The sequence below is a fragment of the Bemisia tabaci genome, chromosome 5 (genome assembly GCF_918797505.1).
Source record: "Bemisia tabaci chromosome 5, PGI_BMITA_v3".
Classification (NCBI taxonomy): Eukaryota; Metazoa; Arthropoda; class Insecta; order Hemiptera; family Aleyrodidae; genus Bemisia; species Bemisia tabaci.
The window spans coordinates 47,315,043-47,333,107 of NC_092797.1; the positions used below are offsets into that span (position 1 = coordinate 47,315,043).

At 39.3% G+C, this 18,065-nt stretch overlaps 1 protein-coding gene across 2 annotated transcripts in view; it reads left to right on the forward strand.

Moving 5' to 3' along the window:
• The first annotated feature begins 10,123 nt into the window (after positions 1-10,123).
• Positions 10,124-18,065, forward strand: part of LOC109032555 (uncharacterized) — a 40,747-nt gene continuing 32,805 nt past the window's right edge. The window contains exon 1 of one of the 2 annotated variants that reach the window (XM_019044743.2): positions 10,124-11,434. In XM_019044743.2, the coding sequence (XP_018900288.2) occupies positions 10,965-11,434 (470 nt within the window). In that variant the 5' untranslated portion in view covers positions 10,124-10,964. The remainder of the gene's footprint in view (positions 11,435-18,065) is intronic. The other variant, XM_019044752.2, reaches the window with a different exon arrangement.

Consider the following 18,065-nt stretch of genomic DNA (forward strand, 5'->3'; position numbering starts at 1 on the left):
GAATGGAAGGCCTTGTCCACACAGAGATAGGTTTACGAAACTTAACTTTCGCGCAAAGTTCCGTGAACTTTTGCTAGTAGTGTTGACAGGGCTTTCCCAAAAAATGTGTTCAACACCAGTAAACGCGTCTTATGCACCCCTCCCCCGCTGGCACTGTCATTTCATGGTTTTCATTGATGTTTCAAAACGAATGAGAAGGGGGCGGCAAAATACTAGCGGCTCATGGCCGGCAAGTAGGTAAATTCGGCTCTGTCCTTAGCACGGCAGTCTTGACGTGTCTCCATTTGCTAGTCATAGCTATATTGTCTTAGAAAAATTGTCTGGTTAGGTACACTCTTCTCCAAAATTTGATTAACAGGTATACAGTTTTCTCTGAAAAGAAAAATGGCTGACAAACTCCTCGAGGACAGTTGGAATAATCAGCGAGTTGCTAAGTTCGGTCTAAAGGCTCCGTGGCCTCTAAAATGTCGATTGAAAACAAGATTTTCTCACCAAATGACCAATAAATTGTGTAAGTAAAGTAAAAATACAGTTGAAGGTTTGCGCCAATTGATGTGTGACTTTGCCAGAAGTTTGGGGTGACTTACTCGTACCAAGTTAGGTCTATGGCAGATCGTAAAGATAACGAGCCTCTCACTTACACTTTGAGATGGTGCCATATTTTTAAAGTTCAAGTGATTTTAGAAAAATTGCAAGTCTCTTGTTAGCTCCAGCAATATTTTGTAAATGTTACGCTCATGGCATTCTTCTTTGTATGGGTAATTGTTGAGGAGTTATCGAATTAAATTGATCGATCGCTTCTTCTGTCTTAGCAAATCTATACATATATTTATCGCAGGTAATTTGCAATCGCCGGTGATTCTTAAGTGGTCTGTGTGTTCGATAAAATGTTTTGATACAATCGCAATAAAATGCATTGGCAAAATGATTTGATCGATTGGGAAATAAGCATAATCCCGGCTCAAACGCCTTCATTTCGCCGTGATACTCTAAGCTTTGTCCCGCAGCTAGTTTAGTTGCCTCACAAACGAGAGTAGCACCTGCTACCATCACAAATCATGTACGGAAGAACAGTGTATATATCATTTAAGAGCAAAATAATGTGTAGTCTAACCGTATTCTTTTATTCCTTCGTTTCATGCTTTTTCATTCATCATTAATGACTTGAAAATTTCCCGCGCTTGCTGATTGCCTGCGACACATTGATCAAACATCATTCGATAAAATTTGGACCTACAGGCGTAGTATTTTCAAAGAATCAACACAGACAGGAGTTTTTTGGCAACTGATCAGGTGATATTAGCCACCTAAAGTAATTTCAATGGCTGAAACCTGAACATTTTACAGGAAAAATTATTAAAACCAGAAAACCTGAAAGCCCTACTACATTCTAAAGGGGAAAACTCATCTTGTATGGAAACAAGTCATCGACAATAAAAAAGAGGTCGATGAAGTTCTCTATTAATCGATGACGTAATTCTTAAGGATTATTGAAGTTGAGATATTCTTTTGAATAAGTTAAAACTGACTAAACCACGCACAAGCAATAATAATATACTGTCTTGATGGGATGGAAGTCTTTTCGCAAACTACTTTAAACAATTTTTACCCTGCAATTTGTGCAAGAGACTGTAACGAGGAATTTTTTTCAAAAGAACGGGACATTCAAAACCACTGAATCAGATTTCCGCAACCATCAATCGGCTAAACTGTCCTAAAAGAGGTCCAAATGATATTCACTTTGTAGAGAAATAGGAAAACAACGATGGGAATTATTCAAGCGTCTAGCCGACCCGTAGATTATTTTTTTATGATAATCATTCCTCTCAAATTCAAAAAATACCTGGCGAAACGCAATCGTAGAGTCAACTGCCCAGACATGATTTCGATTTGGCGGGTAAATTGTGTCACTAGTTCCCAGACGAAAACAATCACTTCTCGTGAGGTTAATTTATGAGAGACAATGATTTCATGGCCTTTTTTTTAATATTTGGGAGCTATCCGCGTCTTAGCTTGAACCTATGTGTCATGCTGCTTTAAGGAAAAAATTAAACATAAGTAAATTGTGAATTTTCATTTCATTTTTTATCTTAGAGGAATTTCCAAGAGAGATCCGTCTTAGGACCTCCCCGGAAGATCAAATAAATGTGTTTTATATTTTAATTTTTAAGGACTGACTTTCAGGATACGGACAAATTATTAATATTTTATCAATATTTATATGCACATGGTACGTTAATTGCTGTACAAGTAGTTATATAAAGAAGGGAAAGAAAAAGAAGGAGGAAGAGTATAAGAAGGAGATGGAGAAAAAGAACGATCCCCAAATAATGGCTGATATAAATGTAGAGTAGAAATTCAAAATCTACGAAGCAACATCAGGTGTTGCTAGGATTGAACATATCGACGGTGAAACTACCAAACCACGTATCTCGTTTGCGGTGTTTAAAAATCTACGCTCACATTTTATTTTTTTGAAGTAGACTAAATCAATATCATTCCTTGAAATTTTCATAGAATTTTTTCCGCACAAAGAGGAAAAATCACAGAAATTTTCAAGACTGGACGTTAAGTAGTTTTTCATTTAAAAAATAAAGTATGACAGGAAGTCTGCGACGTCGCAAACCGAGATACGCGGTTTGGTAGTTTCACCGTCGATATGGTATTTCTCACTGTAAAGGAACTTAAACACCTTCGTTTGATGGACTTCTAGATGGGACGTTTTCTTCAAATTTTTGCCATATTTTCAACAAAAATTGATATCCTCATTGGCCTTTGAATTCTGGATCTTAGCGATACACGGTTGTGCTTACCACATTTTGAATTACCACTCTTCAAATGTCGAAGTAAGCCCTTTGCTGCATAAGTTTTACCAAATTAAATTCAAATTCCAAAACCAACTTCTCAATTCTTCATTCATCAGTCATCACTAGGCGGATTTGAGCTTGCGGGGTCTCTAGGATATTTTGGCTCTCTACATATTTTAGTCATAATTTCTCTCAATTTCAAATTTTCCATTCAGGGACATGGGAGGACAAGCCACAGTGCAGTTTTTGACAAAAATTGAGATAGTCATGAACACAACTAAAACTAGTTTGAAAGCGTATTCTGTGAAAAAATCACAGCTAATATCCAACTTTGAAGCATCAAAAAAGGAGTTTATACTTCCTTTTCGCCATAAGGATCCGTGTAATTTTGAAACTCTAAACAAATATTTCTTGAAATGGCAAAAATCGCACTCATGCGTCTCGTCCTCCGGGACCACATTTTGCCATTCGGAACTATAATTTCTGGCTCATCTGTAAAAACACTTATGTGCATAGGGAAAGTAATGGCTCATACGATGTTGCTCAACTGAGCCAGAAACTATAGTTCCGAATTGCAAAATGTAGTCCAATTGACCTATTTATCTTTAAACTATCCGCGCTCAGGTGGATTCAAACGTTTCTAAGCTGAGCAATTGAACACACCAGAACATGGATAACACTTTATACGGTAACGCAGTTTATTTTTAGAAGATTACATATTCTACGCGGCCCTATGACCACATATTTGGACGTATTACTGCCAAACGGAACTATGTGCATTATGACGTGAGCCTTGTGATGCATATATTCTTATGAGTCTCAGGTTCCATGTCTCAATGCACATAGTGCCGTTCGACAGAAAAACGTCCATTTTTCGTTTCATCTTAAGCATCAGAGGACGTCTCGCGGAATTATGCTGCATCATTGTCCAGTCTCCGTCGCGCGAGTTCAGCGTTTCAGCCCCAGATTCAGCAGCGTTGCGCCTTTTCGTGGCTCTACTGAAATAACAACGCAACTGGGCCTTCAAGTGAGCCCTGTAGACCATAAAACCCCACGCTTTCCGCGGCTCAAGTGGAACCGGAGCCGCGCTCGCTGATTGGCGGAGCGAGGATTCGGGGCGTGGTGCTGAGACGCTGCGACTGCGAAGGGATCGTTTTCTGATCCCGGTAGGAATGAACTCTGGAGATGAGACGGCAGATCTCATCCCAGTCGGACGACCACCTTATTCAGCACGGATTTCTGCGCCACAATAGGAGAAATGCGCAGTTGGAGAGGAGTCAAACGGAAAAATTGAATCAGAGGGGAAATTGATGAATGAAGCGGAGGAAAATATTGCCTCTCGACGTTGCCATACATGCTCAGTTACTTCATTAAGAAAAAAAATCTGGTCGGGGTACTATGAATAGTACCATTCGGGAACTGAGTATCTTGGTTGGCTCGACTAGCATTAAACAGGAATTTCGGTATATTTAATCGATTTTTGGGTAGTGTTCAGCGCAAAGGGATTTTAAGTCGGGAATTTCCGGAAAAATCGAGTAAAGAATAATTATTTTGAGGTACTTTAGAAGTATATTTCTTCCCGCTGAAATCTACTTACATCATGTAGAATGGTGAAAGTTGACGTCAAGTTAGTTTTACGTTGATCATTATGGAGAAATGAAAACCACAAACTAATTGTTGCTCCTTTCCCATTGCATGTTACATTTGGAACCCCATTGTTAAACACTGCCCAATTGAACGGCTTTGGCAAATAAAAGAAAAAAAAATTCAGAAATTAAACTCTTATTTTTAGGATCAGGAGACAATCTGGTGTGTATAAAAGCTCTCATTAATTCAAACACCCGGACTTCAGTCATGGGATATAATGCGCGTTGAAACAATTCAGTTTTGAGAAAGAAAAGATGTTAAAGAGTGACACGTTTTTACGATAAAATTAGACATCTAAAAGTGAGACAATCCTCACCACTGAACAAATTAACGGTACGGTGTTTCTACCTAGAGATAGTAAAAAAAACTCATTGACGGCCGAGGTTCACATTTTTCGATGGCATCAGATGAAAATCACTCTTTTGAAGAAACCTTAAAGTGGGAGCCAAATTCTTTCCTGATGAACGTCTCTCATTATTTTTAGGAAAATTCATAATTTCAGGCATTAAAAAATATTCCAAAATTGTGACAACATCGGTGAAAATGCGCGGCAAAGAGCGACGGTGCATTGGCGTGACGCGGCGGAGTGGGGCATCGAAGACGCTTACAGCAGCATCCGCAACGCGTTAAGAGCCGGAAATAGCATTGTAGTGCAAACAGGAGAACAAAAAAATCAAAGAGAAATAAAAAACCTAGGTAATTTGGCTGACAACCACGTTTTTCCGACTCCCTGACCACACACTAGAGGACGGTCCATGGCTGGAAAATCCAGGTGGATGCGCCTTTTCTGAGAAGAGCGATTGCCCTCTGCTTCCCGTTGCTGACGTCAACACTGGCTGACGTAAGATGCAGCCGAAATTTGCATTCAAATCGCTTGAAAATAAGGCGCATTTCCTCGGGGTTGATGATCAAAAGAATTTGTCGAACCATAAACTACGATACGCTTTACCGTGCACTGGAAAACATGTTTATCTTTTTCATTATTTTACTCCGTCTCATTGATACTTTGCTTTTCATGTTGGAATTTATTCTAGAATTGCGTAACATATTTAGGGGATACTGAACGTTTAAGATAGGGTAAATCCTAGGGTTACAAAACATCCAAGCTTCTACCTCATGATGAACTGTATAGTATTTGGTCAAAAATACATTTTTCAGTCATTTTACATCGATGATAAGATTATACCAATTAGCCACTAGACAAGGTGAGAAAAACATCACATGAGGAGCTAGGAGGACAAGGCGCATATGTGTGTGTTTTTTTAACAAATTAGATATTCATGAAGTCAACTAAATCTAGTTCGAAAGTGAAAAATTGACTGAGAAAATCCAACTTTACAGCATCAAAAGTGAGTTTAAACTTCCCTTCCGCCATGAGGCTTCAAGTAATTTTGAAACTTCAACACGTATTACTTAAAATAGCAAAAACTGCACAAACGCGCCTTGTCCTCCAAGCCCCTCATATTACACGATAAAAAGCAAACGGGGGAAAAAATCAGAAATTTTCAAATAAACCCAGCAAGGAAAAATTAAAGTTTCCTGTCTTATGCAATTCAAACTCTCTACATGCCAAAAAACCGAAGTATATGTTTGTATCATATTTGCCACTAGAGCAATTTCTGTGTTTTTGAGTAGAATGTGCTGAATTCGTCTCGAAAAGTCCATAAATACCGTAAATTGGAGCACTAGGAAAATTTCTAGATCCAACATTTTTTGGCATCCAACAGATGTTTCTGTATTACCACGATAAATGTCTTGTTTGGATGACAAAAATTTGTGTTCATGGGAAATGTGATTTTTCGGAAAATCGGTGGGCGACGGGAGAAACTAAGGCCATTTCCCGCTTCAGCAATGGAAAATAAGTAAAAGAATCCTGGGTAAAATAATTTTCTCCTCCTTTCAGACGCAAACCACGTGAATCAGTTTTACACGAGAGTATGTCGGTGGATTACATCATTCAACCGGTAACACGTCGTTATTAGACACGGCGGAAAAATCTATCAAAAATTTGATTGAGACATTGAAAATCGTACTTTTTATCAATCATTTTTCGCAGCTACATCTGCAGGTAGCATTTGATTTCCTCTCTATGAACCAATTTCCTGTCAAACTAAATTTTTCTAAGAAATACCCGGCTTTAATAGAAACCTCAATTTTCCGTGAAATTGGTGGATGTGAGAGAAAAATTAAGGTCATTTTCGGTCTCAGTGCTATTTAAATGGAAAAAAGTGTCAGCGGTTACCTATCCCATAAAAATGGTCCTACCTCAATTTGTCGGATGATATGGACATATCCAGTTAATTGTGGTAGTACCGAAACTCAAGTTAGGATAGTATACCGCAACATTTTGGTTAGTAGCCTAATTTATTGGGGTGCTACCATAATTAACTGGAAATGTGCATATCATCGGAGAAATTGAGGTAGTACCACAATTAATTCGATTTGTCCATACCATCCATCAACCTTGTGCTTTTTTTCTGCGCATGACAGAGGTATCCGCTATTACTATACTATTATTACTATACTATACTCAGCGAGGTTTCAAGGTGATGGTGTTGAGGTGGAAGAGGGCACCTCTAAGAATAGTTGGACCGAGTTCATCAGAAAGGAATCGACCCGCATTAAGTCGAAACTGAGAAAAAGAGGTTTGAAGTTTAATTCCTACATAAGACTCAATGTAGAAAATTAACTTTAACTCCTCTTTTCACAAACTAATTTCTTTTTTTCGACTTTCAGTTCTTGGCAGGAGAAAATATACGGTTAATGGAACTCCAAAACATCCTTAACTCAATTTTTTCGAAAATGTGGGAACGTTGGTTCCTTTTTGATACACTTGGTTCAGTTAGCTTATGCAGTCGAAGTTTCGAAAAAAAGCAGTACAAAGAATAATCAATACACAACAACATAACAACAATCATAAGAATTAAACGTAGCATGGCCTTATCTGGTCTAGTGCTCGTTTGCATAAACCGAATGTTTGGTTACATTAAACGAATGCACAATTTAACATACCAAAAAGTTTTGGTGATGTGCGGTTCTGAAAGCCCTCGGCTCATACGACAGAACTTTTTCGAGTGCAGATATCCAACGTAGCGGTTCTCAAGGTGTCTCAGGTCTTCATGTTTTTCAGAGGGGCATGATTACATTAGGGAGCGCAGTGAAAATGGGGCGCTCGGGATCATTGTTTTTCTCTTTTTTTACACACATAAAAGTCGCGCCTACATTCTCTTTTTTACTTGCTAGTGAGTGTCAATAATCACCACACGCTTTCAGATGCCAGAAAGTGTCTAAATTCTTTAATACCACGTCAAATTGACCAACGATAGCGCTAGCCGCTTGTTTTGATCTCGAGCGAGCACGAAGCATGGAGAAAAAAGGCGCGATACAACTATTTGAGCCTCTGCGTAGCCCGCATTGCATAACTGACTGAAAGAAGGAGTTTCCCACATTTCGTGCATCGCACGCTTTCACACACCGCGCCGAGACCCTGGAGGAATTTTATCATTCGTTTTTTCGGAATTGAGATTTGTATTGTTTTTTCAACATCTGAGATAGTTGTATAGACTAAATCACGTAAATCAATGGACAGCGCCAGCACTCCTGAAGTTCCCTATAGTGTAGAGGGAAGATAAAATCTTCAAGATTGATTGTGTAAGCAACTTCGATCATAGAGTACATAGAGTCGTAATATAAATGGGAGAGCTGGCGCCATGTTATGGTCGACGGGTTCCGAGCCCGGTGTGCCCGGTACTTTTTTGATACATGTTCAATCCAAAATGGCGGTGTAGAATACATAGTAATTCCTATCTTCTTTGTTTTCATCGGGTGACTGGGTCCTTGTGTATCGAAACCAATCGATTATGTATCGAAAAAGTGACCCGGCGCGACACAGGAGTCTCGGAATTCGGGACCTGGAAAATGCTCAAAAGTGGCGCCAGCTCTCCCTATTACATTACAGCTCTATGGTCTATGTACTCTATGACTTAGATATATAGATGCTTAAGAAACGAAAATATGCCAAGGTCAATATCAAACAATAGCATAAGAATTACGTTCATTTCTCAATGTATGCAATTCCGTTGACACAAAAATAAACTAAAGCGTTCGCAATTTATTCTTTAGAGCACTCAAGAGAGTCAGCCATCGGATCTCAAAATCCGATTTTTTGATTCAACTCGACTCTAATAGACCCATTAAAAACTTCGTCATTGTAGAATAAAGTACCATTTTTTTGTGAGTACGGACGGGGGAACGACGAGTATCGGGTAGGGACGGATAGGGCAACAGATAAGGACGTGTACCTTAATGGTGGCAAATCCCCATCTAAATTGAATGTCTCGCTCGAAAATTGCCAATCTCAAGAAAATTGAAAAAAACAAGCGAGGAAGTTCTAATACGTTCGTACTTAACATTTTTTCTATGTAGGCGCGTTTTTTAGTTCCCTGAAGGAGGTGAGCACCGTAGATGAAATACAGAAATAACTCGCTCATCAAAATTTGAACTATTAATTTTGAGAAAACTACACAACCGCTAAAAAAATAAAGTATAGAAAAACGATTATTTAATCTACGCTAAGTATGTTAGGATCCTCTTCGCTATCTTCTTGTTTACGCCGGTTCAACATTTAAAGGCGTTGCCGCTATGTATACTAGAATTCTAGAAGCAGGTTGAAATAAAAAAGCGCACCCTATCGTCTGAGTGTTTAAATTTCGGGGGAATGGTTTTAAGGATCGCGCGTATCATTTGTTTTCCCCCGAAATGTATTTTTTCATCTTTTTTTTCATTTTTTTCCATTTTACATTAAAAAGATAGAGGCAAAGCTTCCAACGTCAAGTTATAAGAACGTTCAAATCCCAAAATGCCCTGTAGCAAAAAAAGTGAAAATTTTTGGTTCTTTGATGGTGTAAAATGATATGGACTACATTTTGCAATTTGGAACTATGAATTCTGGCCCGGTTTAAAAACAACGTAAGTGCCATTAGTTTCCCTATGCACATAAGTGTTTTTTCAAATGAGCCAGGATTTGTAGTTCCAAATTTCAAAATGCAGTCCATATGTAATACTGGTGTTATTTGTGTAATATACCTTGATGGTATGTGGTGTGAACGGTACGGGGTAATATTCATATTACACCATCAAAGAACCGACAATTTTCACATTTTTGAGTACTGCATAGCACGCACCGAAAGAATTTTCAAGTATCCAAAGATTAATTTTCGGCTATATCCACTTTTTCTTCGTTTTGCGAATTTCTTTTCCTTTTCGGAGTTTCGCATTTTTCAAAACAAGCTATTCGATTGCCGCCGACGGGTTTGGCATTAATTCTGATATGACGAAGATTTTGATATCATTTTAAGGCGCTTGATTTCGAGAAAAATCGCGGCCTGCGGCAGGCGCCGAAGTCGGGGGAGGGGGCGGAAATTCGAGGCCCGATCGGCGCGTGACGTGTCCCGGTCGCGAATTTCCAACCACTTCGCTAGCTGCCCATCGGCCATAAATCACACCAGAGCTCAATTTAGACGCGGACGCGAGGAGAGACCGCCGAAGGGAGGAGAGAACGAGAGAGAAAAAGGGGAACGCAGGGGGGCAGCGACGAGGGGGGGGGAGCGAAAAAAGGGGGAAAACAAACAAACAAACAGTTTCATTTCACTTTTGATCCGGAATTGTCAAACATTTGTTTTCCCTGAATTCTGGGGCTGTCTGCCTGTTGGCATCTCTGTCTTCGCGTCGGGGCATCTCTCTCGGGGGGTCTCTCTCCCTCCGAGCTGGACCGCCCCTCTCCTCCCCCTCCCCCTCCCGGCGGAGACTGAGATTCTGGCGCGAGGAGCCCGCAGCCGGCCGCCTGTTCTATCTCTCACTTGCTACCTGAATACTACTACTTAATACTGCTACTTTCCACTTAATTCATCTTCCCACTTATCATTCACCTGGTTCTTACTCGAGTTCCAATAAAACCCTCCGCTGGTTACGTCTCGCGCGCATTCCCCGCTTTTTTACGCTTGCCGTCTTTTCCGAAGGAAAAACAAAAGCGCGCCGCGTCACCGCACGCAATTTTTTCTCGTTTTTCGCCAAATTTTCTTTTCATCTCTCGACGAATTTACGGAAAATTCCGTCCCGATAAGAAAATTTGGGTGGACCAACAGTTTCCCTCTGGTGTCTTCGTCGAGTTTTGTGCTGTTTCTCGGGTGAAAAATTCGAACATCTTAAATTCAGGGGTAGAATTTGACAAATTTTAAGTTTCCCCTCGGAAATCGTCTCTTTACCTCGGGCCGGGCTATTATTTTTCCAGTGTTTCGGCCGAATTCCAGTGACCTCTGTGCTCTCGAGAGGACCCCAGTGAAGTTTCATGCCGCCGCGAGGCAGTGACTCGTTCGTGAGATGGACGCTCGGGAAAGACCCCTCCCGGAAAGCTACAGGACCCTCGTTCGTGTCCACGCTCCAGCCCCGGCGCGCCGGTAGAAGGTACTCGTGAAAAGTTGCCGCCCAAGTGCTCCACACATTCCAGCCGCCATGAACGCTGACCCTCTGAGAAGACTGAGCGGTGTGTCGCTAGCCACCGCGCTTAGGATAGTTCTAGCCTTAAGTTGTTTAAGTAGCCTCATCCAGGCTCGACCGCGGGTACATCACAGCGAGGAGGAGCCCTCCTCGGGGGAGTCGGGGGACGGGGACGAAGCTAGTCATGATCTCATTGTCAAATTGTTGTTGGACCTGGTGAACGTGTTGCCGTCGGATAAGTTGAGCGAGCTGGACGCGGTGCTGACCCGCGGGATGATGGAGATGCCGCAAGCGGACGAATCGGGGAAGGTGCCCGAGGATGAGGTCGACGTGCAGGACCAAGAGCTCAAAGACAAGGACCCGCCACCAACCCCAGAGCGCGACCCCTACGCTCGCGAATTCCTGGACCCCGCCAACTCCACCGCCGCACCCAACGTCAGTGTCGGCTACATCGAGGCTCCCAGACTCCCCGATATACGCGAAAGGTACGTTCGAGACAATTTTTACTTCCATGGTCTGGTGTGTGGACAATCTCAGGGAAATCTTTTGCAGGAATCCTCTCTATTCTAACGCTTTGTCTCCACGAAACGTTTCACGGGATTTTCCCTAAGTTCGAATCGCAGGAATGAAACTTGCGAGCTTTTTTCCCGTTAAACAACACAACAAAATTTCTGCTTCTTTTGAAGTCGTTCCTGGGCCTTCACAAGGATTCTTAGTTGGTACCGTGATTGGTATTGACTCTCAATTTTTTTCCCAACTTAGCAAGTGAGATTTTTCCTGTGACAAATCCCATTAAACGTCCCGTGGAGACAAGGCCTTAGGCCTTGTCTCCACGGTACGTTCCATGGGATTTGTCCTGGGGTAAAATCTCACCAGCAAAGTTGGGGAAATTATTGAGTTAGTCAATACCAATCACAGTACCAAGTATGAGTCCTTGTGGAGTCCCAGGAAGGATTTAAAAAGAAGGAGAAATTTCGTTGTGTTGTTTAACGGGGAAAAAGCTCGGAAGTTTCATTCCTGCGATTCGAACTTAGGAAAAATCTCGTGAAACGTCCCGTGGAGACAAGGCGTAATAAAATCATTTTTAAGACGCTCGATGGGCCGGGGCGAGGAAGGGAGTTCAAAGTTGTAAAAGGGAAATTCTCGTGGAGTCCCGTCCGTATGAGGGCTGATTGAGGTTCTTTTTTTTAATCCTTATACTATGGTTTTTTTCGTTTGAGCTTTCGCTGGTCGCGAAGCGGCCTTTCGGGGATTGGGCCGCGTAGCGGCCAGGGGGCGGACTCCTTAGTTGATTAAAAAATGATTTACCGAGGGAAATCGCGGCCCGGTAACGTGGCCCACACCCTAATGGGCTCTTTGCGCAGCGTAGGGCCTCTCTATACTCCATGCTAGTAAAACATCTGGCTCATAATTTGAGAATGTGAACGCAACGGGCGCTTATGGGCTCATTAACTGTCAATAGCCGCAAAATTTAAGAGGTACGGGGTACGCCGGTACGGTCGATTGATCTATGTAAAAAAATAATGGGAAGATGACAATCTGAGGAGTTGAATAATCATTTATGACCGCTCACGGGAAAATAGACCTCAGTGCCAAAGAATAAAATATATAGGAATTGGAATAATTCCATGGATAGTTTTTTTTTTTTTTTTTTTTTTTTTTTTTTTTTTTTTTTTTTTAAATCAAGCATTGCAATGAAGAAGTGCCAAAAAAGTGCGAATGAAACCAAAGAAATTCTTACGGCTGGAAATTTTCGGTTCGAAAATGTACTTTCAAAAAATATAAACATGAAGCAAACGGCCCTCAGCACACATTTTGAACACCAGTTGCATGTTTCATCGAATTCTGGAATGCCGAATTTCCAACAAAAAAAAAATTGACGAAAAGCTCCTTCCTCCCTCAGGAAGGTATTCGTTCCCTTGGGCGGTAACGCTGAAATTAGAGCTAGTAACGCGGAATTCAATCTAAAAATAGATTGGCTAATACTCTAGTAATAGTTTTACAACACCAGTTAGGACTTTTTTTGGTCGCTCGGGATCCTATTCGTATATTCAATCAACATCTGCACTTTTTTAATTCACAAAAAACACCGTTGAATAGGGGTACTTATTATTTTGAGTTGAGTTAATCTTGTCTTGTACAGGAGAGCATGTCTGAACGCAATTTTTCGTCCCCCTACTTTTTAACTCTCAATTTTCTCAGGCCATCATTCACTAGTTATTTTTAGTGTAGTTTCCGAGGGAAGTACACTATTTTTCAACTTTAAATATATTTTTCCTCAAAGTCGCACAGCTTATTCATGTACCGAACAGTTTCTTTTTTCATATACCATATTTATTGATGATTTATGATGATTATCATATTTATTTTATGATCTCTTGAATGTTCTTTACTAGGGTACAAACAAATACTTAAAGAATCATGATTCGTTAAAATATGAAAGTAATTTGTCGATTTTTCCCTTTTGAATGTTTTTCCCTCTTGAATGTTCTTTACCGGAGTACAAAAAAATACTTAAAGAATCATGATTCGTTAAAATATGAAGGTAATTTGTCGATTTTTCCCTTTTTTCTTCATGTCGCTCTTTTTTTTTCAAGGCATAAAAATTAGAACTGAATTCGAGGATTAGAGCACCCCGACACATTATTATTAATCCGATTGAATCCTGATTTTGAATCTTTTTGCTTCATTTTTCGTTGACATCTGTATTTTTTAAGGGCATATAAATTCACCGCAAATCACTCAATTTCCCCCTTACGATTAACCTATTTCTGTAACCAAAGAGAGGAAGAGAGTAAAATGTAATCGATGTTCCAGTAGATTTGCTGAGAACTAAAATATAGATTCAGATCGTGTACTTTGAAAAATACCCGACGTTTTAAGGTTGAAGTCGATACCTCATTTACTATTTTGAAGTTGACTTGTTAATGTTTAAGAATCATAATTCACATTTTCTAAAAACTATATTACTACCTTTTAAGCCTCTATCAGAGAATAACATCTTCACGGCAAATAAAGCAAGAGTATGAATATGCATTAAGACTAGTTTTGCTTGATATCATTAAAAACTCAACTTTTTCAAAAACTGCACTTATGCGCCTTGTCCTCCAAGCCCCTCATTTGATTCACTCTTTTCTAGCGCAAATGATAAAGTGTCACCAAGAGGGACAAAACATATCTCAAAAACAAAATTAAAAAAAAAAAACCAGAGGAAAAAGTATTTGTTTCCTTACTTTCTTGAAAAATTAGACACACGTCTTTTTTTGCGACTTAAAGCTCTTGTCCGATTATTTTCAGAAATGTTTTACTTTTTATCACAAATGACCGATTCGGCAGACATTCCTATTATGTAGAAGAAAAAGGAAGAGTTTCGATGGTTTAACTGGCCATAATTGATGTGGTACTCAGGATACACCCGATCTGGAAATAGGATGTTGGTTTTACGAATGATATTATACCTTGGGAAACCCGTAGTTTTCGCCACGTAAGTTGAACCCACAAGTTTGGAACGTGAGATTAGGGGTCAGACCCCCTAAAAATCCAATTTATAAGGCGCCTTAATAAAATTTTACCGAAAGGTCAGGGTAAAAAAATGTGGTATCTTATCGGTCATAATTTTTTTAAATCAAAATTCTAAAAGTTTCGACCTTCAAAGATGATCCTTGCGGATGCACTTGATTTTTCAAATTCATAACTCTCAGCACTTTTATATGATCGACAAATCAGTGCATGTCGGACACTAACTTTTTTGTTGCGCGGTTTTTTTTTTCTTTAAAATTGTATGCATTTGTTTGTTGAAGATATTATTGCGTCCGTCGTGCGTGCGTGCGTCGTCGTGCGATTAATTTAATCTAATAATGGAAAACAAAGAGAATGTAAAAGCAGCCCGAAACGGAAACGACAATCGGAAACACAGGAAAAAGCGGAAACAAGGCTAAAATACAAAATACAAAGGCAGGCACCTTACGGCACTATTATCAACTGCTAAAATAGAATTAATCTAGCTTAATCTAATAGAGTGAAATTAAAGCTCATATTTCAATTTAGATCATAGACTTTTAGGGTGCCTTTGATACATAACTACCTACCCTTTTACCTCCTATAGCGTGCACTTTCGTTTAACATATTTTTTAATCTCTAAGGTAACTACAAATTAACGGCAGGATGTGATGAAAATTAGACACTCCCTTAAATCTTAATACAAATGAGCACTTCCAAATATTGCTCGCGTAAGAAACTGATGAGATTGACTTTAACTGTCATGACGCAGTCTTTTTAGGTGGGGCATTTTTAGTTATATCATCGTGGTTACATCGCTTTTTAGAGAAAAAGGATGGAGAAAAGCGAGAAAAATGGATATCACAATTCATGGACGACATCGAAGTAATTTTCGCGTGAGTCTATTCTGCCCCTTCCTTTTCCAGAAGCGAAAAAAAGAGAAAAAGAAGAGAAGAAAAAAAAGGAAGAAAATAAGTTTTGGCGGTCATTCAAAAATCCTGAGAATCAAAATCTCATGAATTTTGGCAAATATTCGGGCTTCTTTCGGCCCAATAATTTATCCTAGGTAGAAAATTTTTATGCATATCAGAATGACTTTGAATAAAACGCAGATACATCGTCTCTTTCGTGTTGAATTATTCATGGCGATTCTTCTTATTAATTAGTAGGTTGATGTATTCAGAAAATAGACACAATTTTTTTCTCTATCCTAAGTGGAACCTCTTACCGGGCGAAGATCTTGTCATAGTGACGAATTGCGGTATAGACGTTAGGAGGAACAGGAAAGAGGGAAAGGGGCCAGAAAATGCGCGCGGATGAACGGCGTGGTGTCATTAATTTCATTTTTGTTTTTGTTTTTTTCATTGTGGCACATGACTAGCTGTGTTCCGTTTTCATAAATAACACTGGAAGATGTAAAGGAACTGGAGTAAAGGGGAAAACCAACTAGATCTGTGACCTGTTCCTAGATTGCCTTCATCTCAAAACATCTACCGACAACACTCCGGGATTTAAAAAAAATATCCGGGCCTCGTTTTAGTTATTTTATCAGGAGGTTTCAATCTGAAATAACAATGAGATACTAGAGAAATGATTCTATTTTTCATTAGGTGAATTTTTTCCTCGATGCCATGGATCGTTTTAAATCGAAAAACATCCAAGCGTCCGTTCTGAAATAATTAGAGATATCGTATTACAATTCAGGTATGTGCTAAAAACGGAACAGGATAGACATTCAAATTGGATTATATAAATGATTTGGCCTAAAACCTAGAAAAATGAACCGAATTGCGATCTGGTTCATGTTCACTGTCAAACCCGCGGAAACAGGTGAAACAATGTAAGTAAATACTAAACGCAAATAAATTTGACGGAAAATTTAAAAAGAAAAAAATAAATCCTGTTGCCTTAACTCAAGAGAAAAAAGTGAAACTACAAATTTGCAATACCTGAGATGAAAACAGGCAAAAGTGTGGAACATTAATAAAAACATTTGTATGGAGTATGAGACATAAAATTCGAGACAACCTTGCTTGTTTGATTTATTCTCAGTTTGACTTTATTTCCCCTGTCTTCGAGACCAATGTCAAAGTATAACGCTACAAGAGAACTTTTTTGTTTGACGGAAGTACATTTTCTCGCGATCAATTTAGCATTGGTAAAGGAGACAAAGGAAATAAAAATATTCAACAAAATGTTCAACTCATTTAAAGATTCATCACTTTGGAGACTGAAAAAATTGTATTCCGGTTTATCTGTAATGATTTAAGTAACTTTTCCATTTCGGAACACAGACCATGGACTATAAGGCGAATTCTAACTAAAATTCTAAATGGGTTGAATTAGAAAATTTTCTTTTGCGATCTTTGAATAAACAGGAAATTCAATGATTCATGTCGAAATTTTCACTGACTTATATAAATGATAAGTACCATAAACACCATATTTTTGGAATTTTTGTCTCTCTGCGGGTTCCATGAAATTCATTGACTTCAAATCTTTCGTAAAACTCCTCTTTGAAACGTAATTGTTCAATCGCAAAAATTTTAAGTAGAAGAGATATTACATCAATGCGCCTTAAAATTCCAACCTTTGGCATCTCCTTGGGGAGCAAACACAATTTTGGACCCGATATAGGAAGCCTGTTTTGAATCCAGATTTTCGTCAAATCGTCTTTGAATATTTTCTTTCTAGTTTCCTAATTTAAAAATTTCGAATAGTCGCGTCTTTGAACACTACATTTGCTGATTAAGCTTAGCAAGACTCGTGGGGTATCGCCCGAGTTAATTCCTCCTTTGCGCCTTCAATTCGGAGGGTATACTACAAAATATTCTATGTGGAGGACAGCTTTCGTCCAAAAATCTCTTAAAAATGTGCGTATACGATTTTTGTACGTTACTAGTTTGGCGGATAAAAATGACAGATTCACTAACATCTTAAATTTTTTCAATTAATTTCTTTATCAGTGGCGTACCGTGCTTTGCGATATATCGATTGATCCACCATTTAAACCTATGGAAAAAGATCGATAAACAGGATTTTCGCGACGAACACTTTAATAATCAATTCTTTGCGGTAGCTTCTAACGGGGAAATATCGATAATTGATCGGTCACGCCCCCCACTGATTAATTTTTTCATCCGCGGTGTTTTTGGAGATTTTGTCGGTTCAAAATTTCGCTCAAAACAGTGTTAAAAACTCCTGATAGACCTATTATATTCTATCTTCAGTAATTAATTACTTGAAGCCTTAGTCCCCTTTCTTCCCACCCCAAAATTCGCTGATCTAAAAGGGTTAAAGAAATGACGAGGGTGGAGAAATATTCAACCCTATAAAAAAGTAATACAGTTTTTCGAGGTCCGCGAGGTGTTCTAGGCACTTAAAAAGAAAAGATTGTTTGTATATTGAGCCAAACTTTCGGTGTTCCATACAAATCGAACAATTTGATTCGACAAACTGAAGTTTCGGAACTCAGTGTCGAATGCAATGTTTTATCTAAACAGGATCTTGCCTATATTCCTCTGACTTTTTTTGGCTGAGAATAATTTCTCACACAGAGACCGTAACATTCTCCCTCTCTCGGCCGAGAGATCAAAATCGTCCGAGATTTTTACTCCA